Source organism: Dermacentor silvarum, chromosome 1, assembly GCF_013339745.2.
Source record: "Dermacentor silvarum isolate Dsil-2018 chromosome 1, BIME_Dsil_1.4, whole genome shotgun sequence".
NCBI lineage: Eukaryota > Metazoa > Arthropoda > Arachnida > Ixodida > Ixodidae > Dermacentor > Dermacentor silvarum.
In genome coordinates this window covers 179,444,152-179,468,283 of record NC_051154.1, presented here as the reverse complement: position 1 = coordinate 179,468,283, position 24,132 = coordinate 179,444,152, and the positions used below count along the sequence as shown (strand labels likewise).

Here is a 24,132-nt window from a genome sequence, read left to right as displayed (position 1 = left end):
CTGAAATATATAGGATAAGCAAGTACGACGAAGGAAAATGCTTATCTAGTTCGCTCCTGACCTTACCAACTTGAAGTGAACCACTCTTAGCATAGTACGGTGCACAAACAGAGTGGGAAGCGGCGACACCGTGCAGTGCTAATATCGCGGTACAGGCACCGTTCTTGAACGAAGGCTGTCGGTCGCAGTCGCCGGCGCTTCCATGAACGAAGTGCAACTAGAGAGAGTGTATTTTTTTGCTGCCAGATTTAGTAGTTGCCGAAAACACAGTTTGCCTCTTATGCTAAACAGGCAACAAGTGATGGCCCTTTCGATACTGCATCGTAAGCAACAACACCGCTCGTTGCCACGCGAGTACGGCAGGCATCGGCATTTCGCGTGCCGGTGCGGCTAGTTGGTCGTTGTTTTTCGATGTGTCCGCGACGTTCATGGCTTCTCGCTTCCAATATGTGCATGATAAGTGTTCATAGATGCTTTGAACATTTCCTCATTATTTCGTGTGAGCGGTGCACAGTTTCTACTGTACTTGAAGCGAACAGCGAGCGGTGGCCGTACACGTGCCGATGTAAACAAATGCGCCGTTCTTGCATTGCATAAATATTCTGGGCGCATTGTCGCCCCTTCAAAGAGCTATGGCCACTGTGGTCGAGACTCAGCTATAAAATCAGTTTTTATCATCCTATTAGCGTACGTTCAGTGCAGGTCTAACAGTGGCAAATGCATGAACTCGGCTGCTATATACGATACGGCTAACCTCCACTGAGCGGAATCGACCCCAGCTTAAACTTGACGTGGGCGGCTGGCGAGTGCTCACGTTCGTGCATTTCAACTTCCGAAGCATGTTTGGACTCATATTCGGCACGAATAAATATGAATAACAGGAATACAAGCGTAGGCGCTGTGATTATCGCGTTACGGTGCGATGTATTCGTTCAGAGGCACATCGCACGGTGACTGGTTTTGTCGGCGTAGCTGCACGAAATCCCGTCATCATATTTCGACGACTTGCGGTTGTAAGTCGCACCAGAGTCATTGCCGGCCTAGGCATCCTGTCCAACAAGTGGCCACTCACACAAAACGAAAATTACAACGACTGACAAGTGCATAAACCCATTTCAGCTCGCTTCTTGCAGCGTGCATCTGCGTACCACGGGGCCCCGACGCCGTACAAATTGTTTCTCGCGGAGCCCGCTAAGGTGGCGCCACAGCGCAATGCAAAAGGCGGATTATCACACATCTGAGCGAGCGTTTTTGAACGATGCCAGCAGCACTGACATGGATGACTTCAATTCATCGGATTTCAGCAAGGACTTTCGCTTTCTTCTCCAAACAGCTTCATTGCTTCCGTGCACTGATATAAAGGTATCCTGCGTGTTCTAAAGATCACAGTTCATATCTGCAGGGTGTGAACATCCTTCGATCGGGATCACTTGCCGGCGGCCACGCAGGGAGTAGAGTTTGCACCAAAAGACTGCCGGGAATTGGCATCAGCATTAGGCTAGGCTAGTCACTAGGGCTCACATTTTCTTATACAAGGTGTTTCAGTTAACTTGGGCCAAACTTTAAAAATGTGCAAATGCTACGTAGCTGGACAGAACCAAGGTAATGTTGTTTGGTGTTGCTTGAAGATACTCAGATTATTTTTTGCATTCTGCCTAATTTGATAATTTGTCTTAATTAATGAACTTCTCAATTATTATCATTGGATAAAAAGCATATGAGAAACTTGTGGAGCAAGTGTACGCCAAACGGCAAAGCTGCGAACAAAACCGAAACCATCGTCCCAGAAATCTACGTGACGGCGTGGGGGCAAATGTACCGAAGGCGGTCAATACATTGTCAACTTCACGAGAGAATGCATTTCACGCCGCTGTTACAGCATTTTTCGTACATGGCGGCTGACTCCTAACTTAATGCACATACCCGGCCGATCACGAAACACTCTTGCGGCACATGCACCGCCGCAACGAATCGGTTTGAATTATCACAATTTCACTGCATATTTATGACAAAGTCAGCAAGCTTGGCAAGCTTGCGCTTACCGGAACTTTTATTTCCAGGAGTCGGTTAGCCTCGATTTCTTACTCTTCACGGCAAGGCGTTACATGAGTCTCATAGTTGGTTAAAAGAGCCATCGCAATGTCATTGTCGTGGGCTCTGATAACTTTTCTGATGAGGTCAAAAGTATCCATTACTTTTAAAGCAGTCGCAGGAGTTGCACTGTCTTGCGGATTGTCATTTTCCCCAGACGAGACGTTGCCATCATGTTAACAGCGGCTGCTGCCTGCGGTATCTTGAAAGCGATCTTCGACATGCACAAAGAGCGTGCCCGCATGAGCCTCATCTTCAAAACGATCTGCAATGTGGGAAAAGTGCAACTAGGGCCGGTAGAGTAGCATGCGCTGTGCTTTCGACGTTTAGTTCGTGTCGAAGCGAGAGATGGCACGGAGGTCAATTCACTCGCTACTGCGCCTTCTCACTACAGCGTGTTGACAGCGAGTTTCCGCAGTCATCGAGCGAGATGTGTTCATGTTTACCCGTGCGTGTGTAACATCGTGCTTGGTAACTTAGCTAGTAAGCGAATGTTTACAAGTTTATACAGCCGATAAAGCTACTATGCTTAGTTCGTATAGCTGTCTACTAATCTGCTATCGCAATCGATGCTTCGCCTTTCGGGCAAAACTTCGAAATTTTTTCCTTCGCTTTCTGCCTCGGCGACCATATGTGCCTTCTCGAGAGAGAGAGAAATTTACGCTTCTTCGTTGGCGTAGCCACTTCGACCGGACACACCCACCACAGAAAACTGCAGCGATTGTGGTGATCCCATGCAGTCTCGCTCAGGCGTGTGATGACCACACATTGCTATGGATTGCAGTGGCCTAAATCGGTACTTTGAACTTGATTTCGTTCACGAAAACCTTGTTCAAGCAGACATATGATCGTCACAACTTTGGAAGGCCCTTCTAATTTGACTACTCGGCAGTTCCAATTTCAATTCAGTGCCAGTTTCGTTCTCGAAAAGTTAAGTTGAAGCGGAAAAATGAATAAAAAGCCTTCGTTATGGAGAGACTTTCCTTGTATTACTTTCTATGCGCAGCTGACAGGGAATCAGAAAATCTTCGTTGTGGGGGAAATTTCGTTGTAGCGGCAATCGTCATAGGGGGATTCAACTGTAATACGTTCGCCAAAAACCTCTCGGCACCAAGTCTAGTATATTGGCCACTAGATCCAATGTAAACAAGAAAAGGTGCGAAGCATGCGCAATTAAGAGCAGTAGGCGCCTCCAACAGCCGCTTCCCCGCTGTACTCGCCCGCCCCACGGGCGAGTTCTTATTCCAGTACCAGCAAATTTCCTTGCAGGTCGTCGCATATATTGGCGCCAACCCATTGCAATAAGCATGTTCACCTATCTGTTTCACAGTGTGTGTGGCGAAGGAAGCGTACTGCACGCGTTTAATAGGTGATAAGCTAAACGCACTGCTGTTCCCTGATGCAGGCGGTGCGAAGTGAGCATCATGTTTTGCTCTGGTGGTATTGTGGCATTGTATTCTGGCTTTGCCCACCAGCTCAAGTTCGTTTTGGTTTCCCACCCCCATCTTAGAACAAGAACACAGGTCTCGGATTGCTCAAGTTGCTCGGGCCCTCGGCATCTCGTGCCTGCTGGAACGATTCTCACAGAGTGGGCATGTCAAGACTTCGCAACAACATGCACATGCGTGGAAGCTGCTGACACAGGCCACATTCAAGGAGCATGAACATAAGCTTGTGCGCCGCTCAGGCCCCACCAGATCGGCGCGCATCGGCATCTGGTGCTGCAACACTTCACATTACTTAGATGACAACTACCGTTGAGTGATCTTTTAGTGACTTCGGTTAGTAGTTTCCCTGGTTAGTATGTTCTTTCTCGTGTTCTTTTCCAAAACGTATGAACGAGGTTCTACTGTAAAACTATGGTTGCAAAGGCACTTAAAGAAACTCAATGCCAACAGTTAGCTTACCCCAAACATCTGACTTAGTAGAAAATTTGTTGTAGGCAAGGCCTTCAGGGGCAGTCCACTTGATAGGAAATTTGGCACCTGCGTGAGCGGTGTACGTGTCATCTCTCATCAGCCGGGCAAGTCCAAAATCAGCAACCTGAAAATGTAGAAGGTAACATGTGTGCATTAGACGCAGTGCTTTGCTTAAGGGGGGACGTGGCTTTCAAAATCAACTTCCTGATTTCTTCCTGGATTTTGATGAAAATTGGCACAAATGTTTAGAATGTCTCACTGATACTTCCATAAAAGTTTCAGAGTGATACCTCGAGAACATTTTATTGAGCAGAATTTTCCCCTCTTGAACTTTCTGGAGGGCCTGGAGAGCTTTAAAAACATGATGGAAGGCTCGTTGAGTATTGACTGCATAGCTCAATGCGTGCTGAAGGTCGTGACAGTCTTACTTTTTTTTTTTTTTGCAACACAAATTTTTTAGATAGTCACTTTTCAAGTTACCTTCACACCAAGCACACTTTCGGGGTGAACGAATAACCACACCATAAAATTATAAAAAGTCAAGATTAAAATGCGAGACTGTCTCGACCTGCACTGTAGTCCAAGGAACGTGACAAAAAAAAAAATCAAAATAGGCTAAACGGTAACGAAGAAATCAGCTCCAGAAACTGAGCAGAAAGGCGAAAAAACAGTTTTGAGAAAACGGCTCTCAAAGTTTCACCTTCTCTTCAGTTCTCTAAAACGCACCGAATTTGTAATCTCTGATGTGTTTTGTGATGTGGGGCTTCTTGGACATGCGGCCTCTGGTCTGCTGCGCCTTCGTTCTGCCTTTTTTCATGTTTTTATGGCATTCTTTACTGCTGCTCTACAAAGAGTATGGTGCCTGGGTTTCAAACCAAGTGAGGTGCAGAACTATGTGGGCATAAATATACAGTAGTTCTAGCGTTGTACCCGCAGACTGCCTCATTGATAGCAGTCTCTAGTGCAGTCAGTGAGGCATTTTCTTTTGGTAGAATCAACCATGTTACTGAATGAAGGCTCTCAGCAGCCTTCTGAATCATCTTCCATTGACAATGGCTATGGAGGTTAGGAGAGCCACTGATAGATAGGCAGCAATGCAGCTGCTAGGTGCTTTCCAGCCTGTACTTTTGTATGATGCCTCACTTCTGCAGGCAGGTGTCTGTGCCAGCCCAAGTTGCCTAGTGAACAGAGCTCATGATGAGGTTCTCTTTATGAAGGGGTGGCATGATAGGTATTGTTACGAGATATTGTGGCATTACGATAATAGAGTCAGCACGCGATGTGCTAAGCGCGGGTCCGAGGTGCCGATGTGCGAAATGCCTGGTCGCGGGTGCGAGGAATAGACGCTCAACGAGCATAGTCGCGCAGTTCGAGGTGCCGACGCGCGAAATGCCTGGTCGCGGGTCCAAAGAATGGACGCTCGGTGAGCTCCATCACACAGTCCGAGGTGCCGACGCGCGAAATGCCTAGCCGCGGGTCCAAGGAATAGACGCTCGAAGTGTCGACACTCGATGGGCAATGTGCCGACGCACGAAATGCCTAGCCACGGGCTCGAGGAGTCGACACTCGACGTGCCGACGCGCGAAGTGCCTAGCCGCGGGTTCGTGGAGTCGACACTCGAGCGATGTGCCGACGTGCGAAATGCCTAGCCACGGGCTCTAGGAGTCGACGCTCGATTAGATTAGTCGCGCAGTCCGAGGTGCCAACGCGCGAAATGCCTAGCCGCAAGCTCGAGGAGTCGATGCTCACGGTGCCGACGCGCGAAGTGCCTAGCCGCGGGTCTGAGGAGTCGACACTCAACGAACAATGTGCTGACACGCAAAATGTGTAGCCGCGGGCTCGAGGCTCGATGTGCTTAGTCGCACAGTCAGAGGCACCGATGCACGAAATGCTTAGGCAAGGATCCGAGAAGTCCGCGCGCAATGTGCTTGATCGCAGAGTCGGAGACGCCTACGCGCGAAAGGCTTAGCCGCGTGTCCGAGGATTCCGTGCCCGAAGTTTGGTCACGAAGTCCGCGTCGCCGATGCTCAGAATGCTTAGCCGCGGGTCTGAGACGTCCACAAAATGCGGGATTGGCCACGCTACTTCGATGTCCGCGTAGCGCCCGTTTTAACACTCGTCGAGATTACGGAAACTGTCGAGAGCTCGCGAGGAGACCGCAACAAGCGGTGCAGACGACGCCATCGCGGAGCGAGCACCGGACCAATGGCGAACCGCGCTGGAGTCACGTGGCGGGCGCGGCCAATCGGTCATTTCAATCATTTGCTTTTTGTGTGCTTGTTTCTGTATGGAGGAGATAGCTGAACCGGCAAATTTGAAGATGGAGAAATGCGCTTTCCAACGAGACCAATATGGCGGCGCTCGGCTGTGCCGTTCCGGAGATATCGTTGCTTGAAAAACGCCGTGTTTTCGCGATTTCCGCGAGATTTTTGAGCACCTTGGCTGATACAATTTTTTTAGAGCACTTCTACTTCGTTTTCAGTGATGATATTTCGGAATCAGATAGAATAAGAGTTATAGAAACTGAAAATGTGATTTTCAAAAAATCGATTTTTTAGCCATTTTTCGCGATGCGAAAGCCGCGTCCCCCCTTAACGTGAACATGCTCTGGTCACTTGTTACTTTCGCACATTTCTGCCAATTCAAACAAAGGTAACTAAACAGGTTCCAGAGACATTTTTGACACTCAAAGCCCTCTGAAAAGAAGTACTAAAAGCATTCCAGGGGGAATAACAGCCAATTGAATACAAGCCCGACATGTCACTGAGATGCACAACGAGCTTGTTAAAAGGAAGGAGGGAGTGTAAGACACAAGGTGTCCTCAACAGTGTTTGAAAGATTCAGGGGTTTGGCATCAAAGTGTGAACAATCCTGAAGTAAACTAAGAGTACAGTCGTTCACTGATAATTCAGACAATGCAGGACCTTGAGTTATTTGGTCGCCGAGTCTATCAAAAGTAGTGATATTTTCGTTTAAATACATCGCCGGATCTTCGAAACAAACTAGCAAAGCCTAGTTGGTCTAGTAGTCACCAACCATGCCTGAACCACAGGACAAGCCAAGCCACTAAGTCATAAAGGCTGCATTTGCGATTTGTTGTGCGAGTTCCGTTCCATTTTCATCTTCCACCATTCATGGCAGGCTGATCCCACTGATGATGTGGGTGCAGCATCGCTCTGACCACTGACAAGGCGCAAAAAGGAATAGCATAAAAGGCATGCTTCATTGCTAGAAAATAGTGGTCACGGACTGTCTAGGCCAAAGGCAAGTGTATGTGCATGTAGCAACACGTGGAACTTGGGCCATATTCTTAGACAATCACCTTTTGAGGATACTTTCACTTTCGCTATACTATTTTGCCTGACTAACACTGGACGCGTCAACGGGCAACAGCGTCACTGCACCGTGATAAGATAGTGTGCTTGGCACTGTGCCCAGAACGCACTCGCTCGTAGACGCTGATGCGTTTTGGGCTGGTCACGCAAAATTGACCGTATTCCCGAAACTGACGATTCAAGAATATGGCACCCACCTTTTTTGACCACTTATGGAAAAAAGTGACTTATTTTCTGGCAAATCCGGTATTTTTCGGACTTCACAAGTTATTAGGACCTTTTGGCGGTAACCATCGAGTCTGAATTATCGGTTCGTGACTGTACAAGAAAGATGCATAAGACACTTACTTTCACAAGATGACAGTCTCCTACAAGGCAGTTACGTGCTGCCAAATCCCGATGAATGAAGCTGCGGGCTTCCAGGTAGGACATAGCAGAAGCAATTTGAGTAGCCATGTACATTAGCACTACAGCTGTAATTTCCTCCCGTGAGCAGTTGCGTAGGTACTCCAAGAGGTTCCCATGGGCCATGAACTCGGTGATGATGTAGAAGGGCGGCTCTCGTGTGCACACCCCTGTAGGAGAAATTAGCAAATGATGTGGTACTTTTGACAGCTGTAATATATTGAGAAAATCAGGAACACAGCATACAGTAATTACACAAACATTCTTACTTTGCCAACATATATAAATATGTTGCAGTGTGTTTATATGACGATTATGTCACAAAATCCAATCACTAGAGTCACGTATCAGTGTACCTTGACTGACTTTCTGCAGCAGAGGTATCAACTCCCACCATGCCTTGTACCACTGTAACATGCACACAGTTCTCTATAGGCAAGTTTCTCCTGACATGATTGGGAAAAACTTGTCCAAGGCTGAGGCAATTTGTCACCTTCAGGCACTGCGTCTACAACTGTACAAGCCAAGATAGCACATCATCAGAACTGATGAAAATAATTGTGTTTAAAATGTGTCGAATACACCTTGAGACACTTCTGATTGGACCTTTGCTGCAAATGTAAATACCATATATACTCACGTAATGAACACAATTTTTTTTCCCAAAAACCCAAAGCAAAGTTGGGGGTGTGTTTATTATGTGGAGTAAATTTTATTGGAACTTTTTCGAAACTGCAAAAATTGAAAAGTAAGATGGTAATATGAAAAATGCATTAAATAACTTACCTTAGCAGTAGAAATACACGTATACTATATGCAAACCGTAACAGCACTTTTATTACACTTCACTCTTCATCTAGACTATTCAGGTCGTCAAGACTCTTCATCCACAGCGTGGTTCCACAACAGCTCGTCCTCGCAGCTGCTTCCGGCTGTCTGCCGTTATCGCAAACATCACCTTGATGCGCTACTCTTCGGCACCTGTTGTTTAGACAACCACGCTGCGTGCGCCTCTTTCCTCAACTACCTTGCTCCTTGACATGTCGGTTTATCAGTGTCTGATCACCATTTCGGTTTTCTGAGCAGATAAACTCTCTTTCCTGCAGCAGGTGTATAACTCGACTTGGGGCCCATCTCACAAGGCGAAACCAAAGACAAGCAGAAAAGGGAGCAACAAACATGCGAATTCGACACTACGCAAGCGCCTGCCGCCCCTTCTTTACTTGGACTCTCCCATGCGCCGCGCCCGGTCGCGATGGTGCATACTTTCCTAATATGTCAGAGTAAAGTTGCTGTTACTGAGAGCAGTTGCGTATTTTGCTCTCTCGAGTCTGCAAGGTGCCTTTGCACCGGCACTGGCAGCATGCATGCGGCAAGGACAGGCTGATCTTTCCAACAGGTCCCGAGCGGTCGTGATAACGCGCAGCCTGTTCTTACCACATGCTTGCCGCCAGTGTTCTCTCGTCATGGCTTTGCCGTCAGCTTGTCCATCATTAAACCCACCACCCCTGCCGATGTACCACCACGGCATGTTTACCGCTAGCGTGGATGTGCAGTCTACATAGGTTAACTGTGGAATTTCGTTTATGTGATCTCGGCGGTTCTCACGTGGCATCATCATTAAGTATTTCCAACATAGCGATGGGGCTTGAGATTAAGTATGCTTGCTCTGAACACGTGTGAGAATAAAAGATTCCAGCTTCTCTGAAAAACTACAGCACAGTCGTTCAATCGTGGGAATGCGCAGGAGAAAAGTTGGGGGTGCGCAGCACCGTTCATTATACAAGTGTGTTCATTACACAAGTATATACAGTAGGTAATATGAGCAAAGCGTTTTAGTGAAAGTTCGAAGGTAGACATCAGAGCTCCCTAACCATTGAGCTCTACTGAGATGTGATGCTTATTGCGTACCATGCGCAGTGCATACTTTGCAGCTCATGTTCGCTGATCCTTGGTGTACAGAGAAAACAAAACGCAGCAAAAACAAAAAGACATGTTTATGGCACTTGAGATGGCAAGCGCAGCATCTGGCCACGTCTCTGGCCGAAATTAAGAACTAGGAAAGTTATCATCCAAGAATACAGCCCTATCAGAGAAAATCTTCATCTGGCACCGAAAGCAAAAACACTGGTTTTGTTACCACCCACACAGGCATCACGTGCAGGTTGGCATTGCTGGACGAAGATTTGCCCGATAAGGCCATATACTCATACGATCACTTTAGGAGATATGACCACTTTCACAAGATTTCCCGAAACTTGGCACTAGACACACCTAACGGCGACAGCGTTTCTGGCCCCGTGCCAAGACAGTGTGCTTAGCACTCGAGGAACGCTGTTGCTTGTAGAGGCCAATACGTTTGGTGCGGAGTCACGCAAATGTGATCGAATCCACGCAAGTTATCAGCAGAGAATACTGCTCCATGGCAGTGCCGTCATCGCTGACCAAAACATGGGCTGCACTTCATGGCAATGCAGTTCTGAATAGCCTCAAACAAGGCTCGCTAAAGAAGGCTAGCGGAATTTTCATACTAAAGTTTCGTTTTGCAGAGCATTTCCTGTCTGTGCTGTCTTACTTCGCAACAACGAAATTCTCACGAAGGCAGATTTCACTTTCCCCAGATTTCATTACTGCAGAGTTCAACTATATTTGACATTGGATTCGATATTTGAAGCCAGTTTCTTTTTTTCCAATGTCCATATTTTATAAAAAATTTGGCCTTTCAGACACCATTAACTACAACACAAAGCACGCTCATGCCAACAGCCTCTACAAACCTAAGAGTTGCAAGTGGTTTCAAGTTCTTACCAATCAATTGCACAAGATTGGGGTGCTTCATTTCTTTCATGATGGCCGCTTCTTCCAGGAAGTCCTTGAGAGCCATGGTGTCCTCCTTGAGTGTCTTAACCGCCACTGTAAGGTTGTAACGCTTCCACAGAGCTTCATACACGTCCCCATACTGACCACCACCTAGCCTATGCTTCATGACTATGTCCGTTCTGTCGATCTCCCACTCATCTGGCTCAGGACTGAGCGCAAACACCGCTGGCTTGTTGCGCTTAGGCGCCGGGTAGAGCAGTTGAGTAATAAGGCCATCTGCATGCAGTGAATGGTGGTGCACCAACTCAGCCAAGGTGTTGAACCGCCAGTCTGATGTGACGTACACCTGCGCCACAAAAATTTCATCTGGTCCACAACAAGCTTACAGCAAAAAGCGTTGCTACTAGGCCCTAGAAGAAAAATGCCTGCTGCCTGCAACAAAAAGTAATAAATTTTAATGCTACTTGTGTAAGCCAAAAGTCTTACACAAGTGAGTTGGTAAACACAGTAAATGACCAATATTTTAGACATTCCTGATCATTCGAACACCTTTGCAGCACCGCCACAGATCCCATGGGGCTGTGTATAAGGACGTCTGAAATTTTGGATGTTGAAACCCTTCACTGTCCAATTTTTCATACTTTTTCTAGTGACCGTACATCCAAAATTGCATAAATCGAAACCACCACCGCTGCCATTTTGATTATCTCGCAGCCTCAAATCAGAACTCTTGCACGCCCATCTGCTGGCAGCCATACCAACCATAGCCAACACTACCACTGTAGCAATTTGAGTTTGGCCACATGGTATTTCGTTCGTGGCGGTGTCGTCGTTTTGAGCCGCTAGGTCTAGCTGGTCTCGCTAGGTCTAGCACCGCTAGGCCGAGCTGCTTTGACGTTCGCTACGAAGCTTCCTGATGTTAGGTGCTGTGTCTTTCAAAGGATTCGCTGCTGTCAGCAATTACGCTGACTCTGCCTTCATCATCCTCACCGATGGCTTCGAAGTGCTGAAAGCACGGCAAGGGTCTAAAAAGCATTTCATAATGCCGAAACAGCATTTTGACCTTGCAAGAACACACAATGCCAGCCTCTTGCTGTTCCGCACATGTAATCTATTTCACCCTGATCATAAAGTAACAATAGTAATATCATAGTAGCAGTAAAGTAATGCTGACAACCCTTCCACTTGGTGTTATACAGTTAAACCTCGATATAACGAAATCGGTAAAATCGGCCATTTGCTTCGTTATATCGAAATTTCGTTGTATTGAAATTTTGCCTTTTATGCAAATAAGCACAGTTGCCGATAGTTTTTTCTTGCATGGAAAGGGGCCGCAATATTTTCCGAATTATCGGGCAATCGAAAGAAGCAAATTTGAATGAGAAAACAATTAATTTTGGTGAATTTTGGACTTGGCAACGAATGATACTGTTTCATGCCACGTCGAAGATATCTTCACAGCAGCAGTACGAATTAAGCGAAGCCAGCCACGCTTTCGCGTCCACTCTGCCCATGCGGCCGATAGCGTTGCCCGCAGTGGGACGACGCTATCATGAAAAGCAATGGCAGCGAGGAGCGAATACTTCGTCTACCTCTCGCTTTAACGGGTCTCTAAACTCGAGATTACACAACTTTCAATACTAAATGTGTGGGAACACTGCTTACATGATGCCACGTCATCTCGGCACGCCCACTCTTTGCACACGCGGCAGATACCTCTAAAGCAGGGTGCACGGCTGTGTATGCACTCAGTTGCGCTTACTGCCATGCCAAGCCATGGCCGATACGAGTGCCAACTTACTCCCCACTCCCCGCCCCCTCGTTACCACAAGCTCGCTCCCCTCCCCCTCTTTCCCTTTGCTCATGCGGGAAGGCGGCACTCGTGAAGCCACCACCTTTCTCGTCTCACCCTCGCACGCTTTCACTCGCACCTAAAGCACACAGTGCACACGATACGGAACATGACGCTGCTCTATCGGCGGTCGCTCCTGTCACGCGGCAGCACAATTTAAGAGGTGCATTCGCAAGCAGCCGCTTGTAATTCAATCATTTGACCACCTGCGCCCGCGGGACTTTTCATTTCTTGTCTCGGTAATCCTTTGCGGTGGCAGTGAAATTTCGTTACTAAAATCGCGTGTAAACATGCTTTGTTATATTGAGGTTATAAATACGTGATTTTCTATGGACAAGAGATTATGAAAAATGACATAATTCGTTATATCGGGAGTTTTGTTACAATTAAGTTCGTTGTATTGAGGTTTAACTGTACCTCCTACCTCATTTTGAGATTGCATTCATGCCTAATGTTGTGAGCTGTTTAGAAAAGTTCAAAAACCCAAATTACACCACAAACAATAAGCAACAAGAGCTTTGTCTCTACCAATGTGCAACTGGTGTGCACAAGCATCATTAGAAACTATTCAAGGTAAGACAGGTGTTCCAAAACTGTGTTTCATGGCTGGCATTTTATAGCATTCTGTAAACAGCCAAGATGAATATGATCCTCCTCCTCTTTCCTCCTTCATTTTCACACTTACTCCATTTAGAGAAGCAATTTTACCTTGCAGTTTTGATCTGACAAAGTCACAATTCAGCAGTCTTTGTGAGAAAGACTCGCGAGGTAGTAAACAAGTAAGACATTTCGGTGCACTTTGTATGCCCTTGATGCCCACGCTGAGTGCATCTTTCAGTCCTATAATGTGAGCAAGAATACACTCAAGGTTCTGCAAGCTTACAGGCCACAGCCAAATCTAGCACTGCTTGTCTGGTTGGCTACCATGGCCAACACACAATAAGGGGTTTAAACAGCGTACATATAGTAAACCAAATGTGGGGCATGTTTAAAGGGACACTAAAGGCAAATATTAAGTCGAGCTAGATTGAAAGATTATGCTTCTATAATAATGAATTCTTCATAATGAAAACAGAGCTTTTATAAGTGAGAAAATGATGAAAGTAGAAAATCGGAGTGGCGCCATCTGTTGTTGACTATGGTACCTCTTATGTGTGGCATCAGCACCTCTGATTCACAGAGAGCAGCCACCCCTGCGAATGGGAATGGCATCACTTTTCTCTGTTTGCAACGGCTGCAGCGGCAAACTGTGGCAATTGACCACCTTGCCCACTCCGGCACCGGAGGCTCAAGTGACCATAACTGGTAACCTGAACCCAAGCAGCGCCACAGAGTGACTCCCGCAAGCTGAACACCTACACCCACCAAGAAGAGTCTACAAAAGACAATAACGGCATAGCGGGCTGTCATGTGGAGATGACGTCAAGCAGTTAAAATTGAGAAGCAGCAGCGGGACCTTTGATGGCAATTTCCTAGGCAAAAAATTTATATAAAGTTGAACCCACTTATAACGATCCCAGATATAACGATGTAGTATTCGTTAAAACGACCCCCTTTCAGTGCATTTACGATTTTCCAACCCTCCCTATGGAAACTGCTTCCAGATATAAAGAACCGTTTTATAAATTGCCATACTGCTACAACAAATGCTTTGAATCTGGCCACAGTAAAAAGAGGGCACACACGAAGTGCCCTAAGCACGGAAGCACGTGTCCCGCTCCAGTCCAACTGCGACAATGACACGACCTTCGAGATGAGCGAGCACTCGCCTCGCGCAGATTTCGGAAGCCGCAAAGAAGGTCCCGCGTTTTCAAGGCGTACAGCCAGCGCCTGTACAGCATAAGCAGCATGGTGCGGGGTGTGCGCCGGCACGTTATTGGATATCGGCGTCACTCTCGTTTTTGCACAATTGTCCTTGCGGCACCTGTTTCAACGATTTGGAACGACCGTCCATGTCTTTCCATCATGGTAACAACGGCCGCTCAAGCGTTCCTGTCGACGCCGCCCTATGCGGCCCCGACTTGGCGAGAACGCTGCACCATGCACTGCCGCCACGCGATGTTGCCAAGAATCGGTGGTTAGCACTGTTGTTATCAAGAGATCACGGTTCGGCGGCACTTTGTTTACGCATTGCCGATTGCTGGAAACGGTTCGCAGTGACATTTAACCTTTTCAACATTGCTTTTTTTTTTTTTTCACCTAGCATAACGTAATTATATGGCACTTCTGGGCTGACCAGCAGTCATAATGCAGAGATCATGATGTCCGAGGCCTTCGCAGAATGGTGGCATGCCACAGTAGTGTTCAAAGTTTATGCTTCCAACCAACTAAAACACTTCGCTCTAGTGTGCAGAATACAGTCATGTCCCGCTGGTAGTAAAATACATCACAAGCTCTAGAAATTAAAAAATGCCGGCTGCGCTTGCAGTTTCGAAATGACAGGTGATCGGAATCGGGCGTCATTTTGAAATGAGCGACATGATGCCACATTTCGGTCTTTTGATGGACATGTCTAACGGAAGTTTGCAGCTAGGTGCGGGAACGCACCATGAACAAAATTGACACCGAAAATCGGATTTTCGGACCAAAGTGCAGCTGAATTGTAATTGCTGATGCCAGCATCCGTGCAGTTAATTTTTGAGTGTCTTTAAGGGTGAGTCCACATGTAACGAACTACTGATATAACGACCACTTTTTATGGAACTATCGAGCTTGTTAAAAACGGGTTCGACTGTATTGGCATACAGAAAACAATGATAGACTTTTACACGAATGCTCCGTCAAACTAGCTCGACCATATACTTTCCTTTAGTGTCCCTTTAACCATGACTCATGCACACCGGTGTTGGCACAATGCAGTTTTCATAGAGGCTAGTTCATTTCTACACTGCATCTGTTCCTACCTACTGCAGAATAAAAATGCACGTAAATCGCGTTGATGCATATGAAGCACACTTTTAGGGTTATTGTTGTAATAAGCATATGAAGTGTGATTGATTTGCGACATTTCAATCCACAACCTAAACCAGTTTTGCATTTATGACACGTCACTTGTATCAAGATGCTGCTCCTGGTGCCCAGCGCCTAGCACAATAGCCACAGGGTTAGCACATGTCACTGCATGGTCATTGGAACATGTGCCCATGCCCAGTTATGTCAGTGCACGGTCATGATGCAAGAAAAAGAACCATTAGCATCTCTGAGATTCAAGACAGCACTCTGAACCATGGACAGTTATTCTTGCCCAGCTCACAGGGTTACACTGAGTCTGAACATTTAGTTTTTGTAACTGTTGTCCAAATTTCCAGTTAAATTTATTTAAACATGCACAACATGGCAGCTAACAGGATAGGTTGGGAGCACGTAAAATTATTTTTACTGGGATAACACAGAAACCTTAATTTAACAAAAGTTTCCAGCTGCAAGTACAGTGTCAATAAACCCAGGTTTGACCACATACAGTGAAATCTCGATTTAACGAACTTCAGGGGACCATGGTAAATGGTTCGTTATTCTGAAAAGTCGTTAAAGTGAAAGCCCCAAAATTACCCATTCCTCCCATTAACCCGTCAGTTAATAAGTTGTCACCATATGAGCTATCCGCGAAGACGTCGCTGTTGGTTCTCAGCCCGCGCTGTTGCTATTTGCCATAGATTCCGGCCCCACACACCACCGAAGCACCGTGTGATGAGAGTGACGCGCTCAAAAGACGCTGACGTCGAGAAAACTACCAGCAAAAAAGGAAGCTCCAGGTCACCTCCAAAGCTTGTTTGTTTGTTTTTCACATTCCTTGCCTTGGACAAAGCAACTGTCTCGCTCGAGGCGGACACCTGAACTATTTCAAAGGGCAAGCATGCGTAAATGACACCGCCCGGAAAGTACAAAGTGTGACCATGTGGCAATCCCGCGAGTACAGAGGTTACATCTCTTCACGCGCGTAGCTAGTACGGCCGCAGAAAGAAGCGCGAAAGAGGTGCGCTGGAAGAAGGGCGAAAGGAGGAAGAGACGTGCCTCCATTGCTAGACGACACTTGTCTAGGCGGAGCATGTGCTTGCAAAACCTGATGTGTCGTTGCCTCAGCTAGTGCTCGAATGGTCCTGCGCATGACAATCACCACTTCAGGACCTTTTCAGAAAGAACGGCTCGCCTGACTGTTCAGCTGACACAGTTACCTTGCCTCGGAATGAAAAAGTGCGTGTTGAGAGCGAAAGTACAGTGAAAGCTCGATGATACGAATCTCACGGGGTCACGTAAAATATTCGTATTAGCCGAAATTCGTATCATCGAAACAATTAAAACTACAGTGGAATCTCGATAATTCGAACTCGAAGGGGCCCAAAAATTTGTTCGAATTAAAAGGACGTATTTTTGAAGTATTCGTGCACCATAGCACGATGCAGGAACGGTGCGAGTTGTGAAATATCGCGGCGAGCAAGCACATAGCAAGCGCAGGCCACGAAACTGCCCAGGCTGGCTAACGGTCGCTTCCCGATAACGGCAGAAAACGAAGCTTCAGGGAGCGGGCGGCGCCGACACACGGGTGCGCGCGGAGACCGTCGAAGGTGAGGGAGGAGGGCGGCAGGGAAGCGGATTTGGCCGCATCAACTCCGCCGCTTCTGTGGCTCCCCTCGCCCTCCCTCCCTCCCTCTCAACTCCCTTGTAGCTTTCTCACCTTCGACTCGGTGCGCACACCTCCGTGCGCGCCCGCCTGCGTGCTGGCGCCAGCTTATTTTAGCTGCTCCCTGAAGTTTCGTTTTCTGCCGTTATCGGGAAGCGAGCGTTTGCGGGCGTGGGCAGTTTCGTTGGCCCGACTGCGCCTCCGCCGCTGCTTCCCTCTGCGCTGCTGCCGCAGCGTGCAAGGTCAACATGCGACTAGAAAATAGAGGAAGCATAGAGAAGGGTTCACTGCCATTTTATCCGCGTGGCTGAGACGTCGGCACTAGTGTGTGCTAGAATACGGTTGTCTAGAACACACTAGTCGGCACGTACACGCTTGTTCCGGCATGATGCAGAAACGGCGACCTTGCAAATTGAGAGAGGGTGAAATTTCCGCCGCGGGTTCTTTTTTTTTTTTTTTTTCCCCGTTCCTTCGCGCGCGGCATTGAGGGGTCTCTCCTGAGCTTTTGCTCTACGGCGGTGTCGGAGCAATGCCGGTCGGAGGCGCCACCGCGTGATTTGGCGCGCTGCTAAGAGCATTGTCGGTGCACGGTATGTTCGAAATAAGCGTGTTCGAATTAACAAGATTCGACTGTAGCTAAATTAAAGAGTCAGAGGTGAACTCACTCAGGCACACGTACGTAAAAAGCATTTATTTCTTGAAGAAAAAGTCTCTAATGTCCTTCTATCTCGGTAGACATAGCTCGCTGCGACTAGGTAAAATGGTGCAAACACAAAGAACGCGGCCCGAAGCACAGCAGCCACTCCGTCCGATGGGCGGCCGCCGAAAAAGAGGAAAAGTACAAAAGCGCCACCGCTTCAAACTCTTCGCGTCCAGTCGTGGAGTCCGCGCTGTCCGGCGCCGCGTCCGCGCCTCCGCACCAAAAAAGAACGGGAGAAAGCGCGTGAGTGCGCGCTGTTCTCTTTAGCGGCCGTCGGTGGGGCGGCGTTAATTCGTATCAACCGACGCAGGCCGGAAATCGATTCGTAACAACTGTTCTCTAGCACGTTGCAAAGTATTGGGGCTCGGCCAGGACCACAGAAAAATTCGTATCATCCGGAAATTCATATTAGCCGTGATCGTATCATCAAGCTTTTACTGTATTTTGCAGTGATGCCTGACACGATGCGCACCTTGTCCCCTCGCTGGTGCCGCTGCTCTACTGAGCTGCGCTGGTGGAATATCCGTCCACACGAGGCCTTCTGGCACACTGCATCGCTGTAGAGCGCGCAAGGGTGCGGTCCTAAACCAGGGCCAGACCCATTGCAACGCACACCGGCGTGTCATCTATCTGCCATCCTTAGGGATGGCTGGTACGGAAAAGGCGTGTGCAAAAGAACCTGTGTGCGCACGCAGGGGACAGCTGTTTTCCTTGTCACATGCCACTGTCACCCGATTTGCGTTATCATCGCGCTACTTTCGAGGCTTTTTCGGAACTCGTGGAGTGATTATCGTGGGCGATTGGCCTTTCAAGAGGCGGCCGCACCGCTTTCCAATGCGTCAATGCTGCGTGCCAGCGTACTTTTTTTTCTTTTTTTTTTCCCCAAGGCGCTGTCTCAGGTTTTCTGAACCTATGTGCCGCGCGCGGCATCCGCTTTCTGCGCCTTGTCGTCTGCTAGCCTACTGTTTCGGCTGCCGTGACTGAATACACGGAAATCTAAGAATTCCCAGATTTTGAAATATTAGTTGGTAGTACTGAGGCGTTGTTAATATGACACAGAAACTGAATAATAATCATTATTCTGAAAAGTTTGGTATTCTGAAGTTCGTAGTAATGAAATATTTTTACATTGAAACTATAAAAAGTCAGCGAGAGATTTCTGAGAAGTTCGTTAATCTAAAAAGTTTGTTAATGTGGGGTTCGTAGTAACGAGATTTTACTGTATCTGTAAACTTGGGACTGACTAAGTGGCATTGAGCTAAATATGAATTACCCGTTCATATGACTCAGTAATAAGCTCAATGTTTTTTGTTTTCATTTCAATGTAATGTATTGCGTATGGCCATTAGATTGCTTTGTGGCAGCATTGATTGAGAGGCTGTGCATGAATACACTGATAGAGAAGAGCCCGGTTCCTTGGCATGCTGTGAAGGCTAGTGGGGTTCCCAAAGGCCAGAAATTTGGGAACTGCTCGTGTAAGATGTAACAATGGTCACAACAGCTACAAAATCTGCACAGATGGGTCCTGTCTAAAAGGAAACATGCGGTCACACAACTGCTGCTACCCCAAAGCCGTGCTTCGTTCATGGCAGCAGTAAGCGTGGCTCAGCAGCAGCAAAAAGCTATTAGAACATTGCCTTGTTTGTGAAACTGCTTCAGAGATTTGAAGTTGAGCCATTACGTAAGTCTATGGAATATTGACTACAACACTCACCTTCCCCTCAGAGTCTTCATTGATGCGGTAGTGGTAGACTCGCCCTTCACAGCGCAAGGAAATGGAGCGCTGGCCAGGGCTGGATTCAGACTCACGCACCAGAAAGCTGCCATTGATGCCACTGCTAAGCAGGTACTCTGCTGCATTGCGTGCAATGGGCCCATGGTACCAGGAATGCTTCTCTAGGCTGTTGACAGGCGTCACATAGTTGGAAGGTACCCAGCCCACCTGCCCGGAGCGGCCCTGTGCCTCACACCACTCGCCTGTGCGGTTGTACGACACCACTTTCACCTGCTCCCCTGCAACGCCAATGCCAGCAAAAAATATATCAGCCACCCCGGGAACACACACACAGTGATGAGCAAAGCTGTCACTACGCTACCGTGCACTTCCCAAAGTAGCACTGTATATTCTGCTCGTTATTTACTTATCAACATGAACATGCGAAATTCAATTTATGCTGCATCATAATTACCCAGTTATTAGCACTGCTGCCAAAACAGTCTCTTGTTACAGAAGCCCTGTGACATTTTTTGAGTACAGTAAAGAAACACAAACCTGCTACAGCCTCTCACGGAAATATCAAATTATTGTCTATTGTTATTAGTTGCAAAATCCCCTCGAAAATCCCATGCAAAAGTATAGTGATGTACTACGCGTATATAGAACCCCTGTTAACTGCCACATCTGATATACTGAACACTGTGCCGCACTGCATCCCTGCAAATGCACTTGTCCAAACGGAGACACCCGATCACTTCTCGTATCACTGGAAATATTTACTGTCGACAAAATTGAAATGACACTGTTTTAGTAGACGCTGCCAAACTAGAGGTTGAATCTGAAGGGCAGTACATGCCATGGAGAAAAAGTGAGCAGGGTGCTCTCAGTTTTGCTTTCTGCGTGCGCATGTGGATGGCTTGTGCAAACTGCGGCCGTTCATTATTGGCAAGGCCAGATCACTACTCTGCTTCAAGAATGTGAAAAGGCTTCCCAGTCTGATTAGCGTTTCACATGAAAGCATGGGATGCTGAACTGAAGATGCTGCACCTTAGGGTTTGTCTTCTTGTAGACAAAAGCTTTCTCTGCAAACGGCATTTTAGGATTTCACAAGTGCCAAAAATGAATTCGACTCAAACCTCCACTTTGACGGATCTTTACATTACAGTTTGAATTTAACAAAACCACCGCACGCATCCACACTTCACGGAAAGACCACTGTGGCAAGCACGAAGCGCTGAGCGGCACACAAGAAGAGATGCGCAGACTTTCTATGACAGTCAAGAAGCGAGGACTGGTTCCAACAGAAGGTTGGTCCCGAAACCTGACAGAACAGTGCGCCTGGCTCATTGCCCACGTTATGACTATCGGCTCTTTAAACAGCATGTTGGTGTTGTAATGAACACACAGCCAAGCATGTTAACACACGATTCGCAGTACAGGTGTGCTGATGGCCGCATTGCGTACCCATACAGGCTAGTTTGCTTCCACGATGTGTTCATTTTTACATTATCTTGAATAAAAGCACACAACAAGCACTTTCACATACGTGAGATGCATTGTGGTCTAGCGTTCAGCCAATGCAAGCTTTTTGGGTTAGTGTTGCGATCAGTACTATATCTAAGACCATTTCGCAGTGCAAGCGACCTGCAACGTTCGTAAGCAAAAAATATGTGAACTTCTGTGGGTTCAACAAAGCTTTGGAGAAGCAAATCAGTAAATTCCTGCTTTTCACAATCTCTGAAAGCTGTCCGAGACCTGCCGAGATCTCAGATAAGCTTTAGATAGGCATATTTTATATTTTGAATTATCGATGTATCAAACTATTTCATGAAACTCTTTGAGTTTGATATATCCGGTATCATATATTGTTTGATTGTACAGGCGTGAACATCTGAACCAACTATTTCTATGAAGGCAGCAAAAAATCCATTATCTTTGTACAAAGCTTCTTTGCCATTGCCATGATCTATATTATGAAATCCCTGCCATCCTTCGTGGCTGCATGTACAACTTAATTGGCTGGATTCCTTTAATGTGGTGAAAAGCAAGAACCATTTTAAGAAGGTAACAGGAGAAAGAAAGCTAACTGTGGAACGCTGCACATCTAAACCAGCACACGCATGGACAAAAGTCGGAGCAGAGCATGATACATCAATGCGCTGTGTTGATCACAATCTTCCAGAGCCAACAAAGAGAAGTACACCTGATCTCAAACGTTATTGAAGCACTGTATCTATTTATAAAGAAAAAAAGCACGCTCAATGCCAAATAGGCTTGAACTGAGAGGTACAGTGATGTGGTCTTGTTTCTTCATAAGTTTAAGCTGTACTTGTCAGCTTGTGAACTATCCAAAATGTGCCAAGCAGAAGCAATAACATACCGCCCAGATGACCCCGAGTGGGCCCTCTACACATTGCTCTTAACCCTTTGAGGGTCACCACCGTACACATACTGCGGTGAAAACAAATTCCAAATGGTAACGTCCATATATGTGCGGCGGCGACCAAACATTTGAAAAAATGAGAACAAATCACCACCTAACGTTGCTCCAGAGGTGCTGTAACCTTCCATGACCTCCTAGCAAAGTTCTTAGCATGCTGCCGCCACTCAGCTTCCGTCAAAACTGATCTTTCACTCCGCTCTATGGTGCCTGCCACCATGATATTTTGGGAGTAGTATTTCCACTTTGCCTAGCACACTACTGCGTGTTCATGCACATGCTTGCGCACTTTACAATCAGCATTCCCACGCATGCCGCTTACACTTTAGGGCAGTGGAAAAACTGATTTCTATCTCATTTCTTCAAAGCACTATCACGAGATACTCACCCACATGGCTCTCCCGCAGGCGTGAGATTTTTTTTTGTTTACTAGCGGGTGCTTGTAAGCCAGCGATATTGCCATGCGTACAGTCCTTTTTCCAAGGCGCGCAAGGGCTGATCGAATCCAGTCTAGTGATCTAACATTTGATTACTGCAAGTTTCTCACACGCTTTGTTTTTCTGACAGGTGCGCACCACAGAGCTTGCTTGCGGGCACTCACATGGCATGCCTCGCTTTTGCTATGACCGTGTGTCTCTGGGGCTGTATTCTTTAACAATCCACATTGTTTTCCATTCTTCTGGCGCTCCGTCATTGATTTGGGCATAGACAGAAGGCCACTGCACCGCTATCTTTGCTGGAATGGCATCCTCAGCACAACACATGATAAACAAGGAAAATAAAATGTAATTTTCAAAATGTGGGCCCTAGTTCTGTCAAACCTATTTAAAACAAAACAAAGTTGTGTGCATATTATCATACCTGTCAAAAATTCATTATGGTAGTTTATCTATGTATTTAACAATAAACCATGTATAGCAGTGCAGACATTTAAAAAAATGTCGCTTTGTCACCTAAAAAATTATTTGCTTGTTTTTTCTTGAAATAAGTCACTCTGAAGAATTTCAACCTGCAATAAACAAATGTGACCCTGGGGGGACGCATTTCCAAAAAAATGTGACCCTCAAAGATTACACATTTAATAAATCAAGACCTGTTTACGCACCCTTTAAACATACTGTGAACTCAGTAACATGGATTATTGAGTGAACCTATTACTGACTTCTGGCACTAATCATTAACAATAAACAAAGGTCAAGGGCATACCTTTTTTGAGAGAAAGCTGGTTTTCGCCACCTGACTGAAAGTCATAAAGGGCCACAAAAAGGTGTGGATCGGCATCTTCTTGGGCCAGTAGATTTTCTTTAGACATCCAACGGGAGGCTCCTTCAGCCAGAAATCCTCGAAACGACCCAGGGTCGTCCCCATCCGGAATCTCTGGCAAGGGACGGCTCTGTAAGAGTGCCTCTGTAGACAGAAAAAATAACTAATAATAAACAAAAATGTTCATTGCAAACAGTGCCAATCAACAGTGCTCATACATGAGTATCCATTAAACAAATTCAAGCTAAGAAGTATGCATGAAAAAGCCTGCAGATTTTTATGTACCACCTATATGGGAACTATAATGCTTGAGCATCTTTGCAATTTTACCACCATTTCTTAAAAGTACCACAAAGTACTAGACAGTAAATGCATACGCAAGTTTAATGCATAACTTGATATTCTGGCACGACAATCAACAAGAATTTGAGGGCACCTGTCAAAATATGTTAGAGGTATATATGTTACAGATAAGTCAAATCATCTTACAGGATGAAATGCAGGTTCTTGAAAACGCCCTTCATTTTGTACACCGTTAAAAGAAATGTTTTAGGAGTGCACGATTTCTGAGGCTGTATTAAATAATGTCACGTGTAGCTGATGCCCAACGCTATTTGCAATTTATTTACACGCAAGCCAGCGGAGGCCAAGATGGCGACGCTATATCAAGCGGGAACATGTCGTCTTCCTCCTCTTTAGTGCAGCCACACTGTGGCAGCTGTTCTGTATCACCACCCCCAACAGCAGAAACACCGTCCCGGTGCTGAAGCTACACATCCGCGGTGAAAGGTGTGTGATATGGCTTTAGTCTCGCTGCGCGAACGATGTCACTTGCAAGTGACGACGACGCTGAGGGGTTGACGGGGATGATTTCATAAATGTATACATTGGTCATTTGTAGCACCACACAGTATGGACCAGTGTAGCGCGACAGCAGCTTTTCAGAAAGGCCCACACTGCGGACGGGTGACC

The 24,132-nt window shown here is 46.7% G+C and overlaps 1 protein-coding gene across 1 annotated transcript in view; it reads right to left on the bottom strand.

Annotated features, from left to right (window-relative positions):
- LOC119436466 (tyrosine-protein kinase Abl-like) overlaps positions 1 to 24,132 on the bottom strand; it is a 77,925-nt gene that overhangs the window by 38,822 nt on the left and 14,971 nt on the right. The window contains exons 2-6 of the mRNA XM_037703319.2: positions 23,104 to 23,304; positions 19,455 to 19,753; positions 10,559 to 10,916; positions 7,694 to 7,920; positions 3,999 to 4,134 (exon numbers count right to left, since the gene is read on the bottom strand). Coding sequence (XP_037559247.1) covers positions 3,999 to 4,134; positions 7,694 to 7,920; positions 10,559 to 10,916; positions 19,455 to 19,753; positions 23,104 to 23,304 — 1,221 coding nt within the window. The remainder of the gene's footprint in view (positions 1 to 3,998; positions 4,135 to 7,693; positions 7,921 to 10,558; positions 10,917 to 19,454; positions 19,754 to 23,103; positions 23,305 to 24,132) is intronic.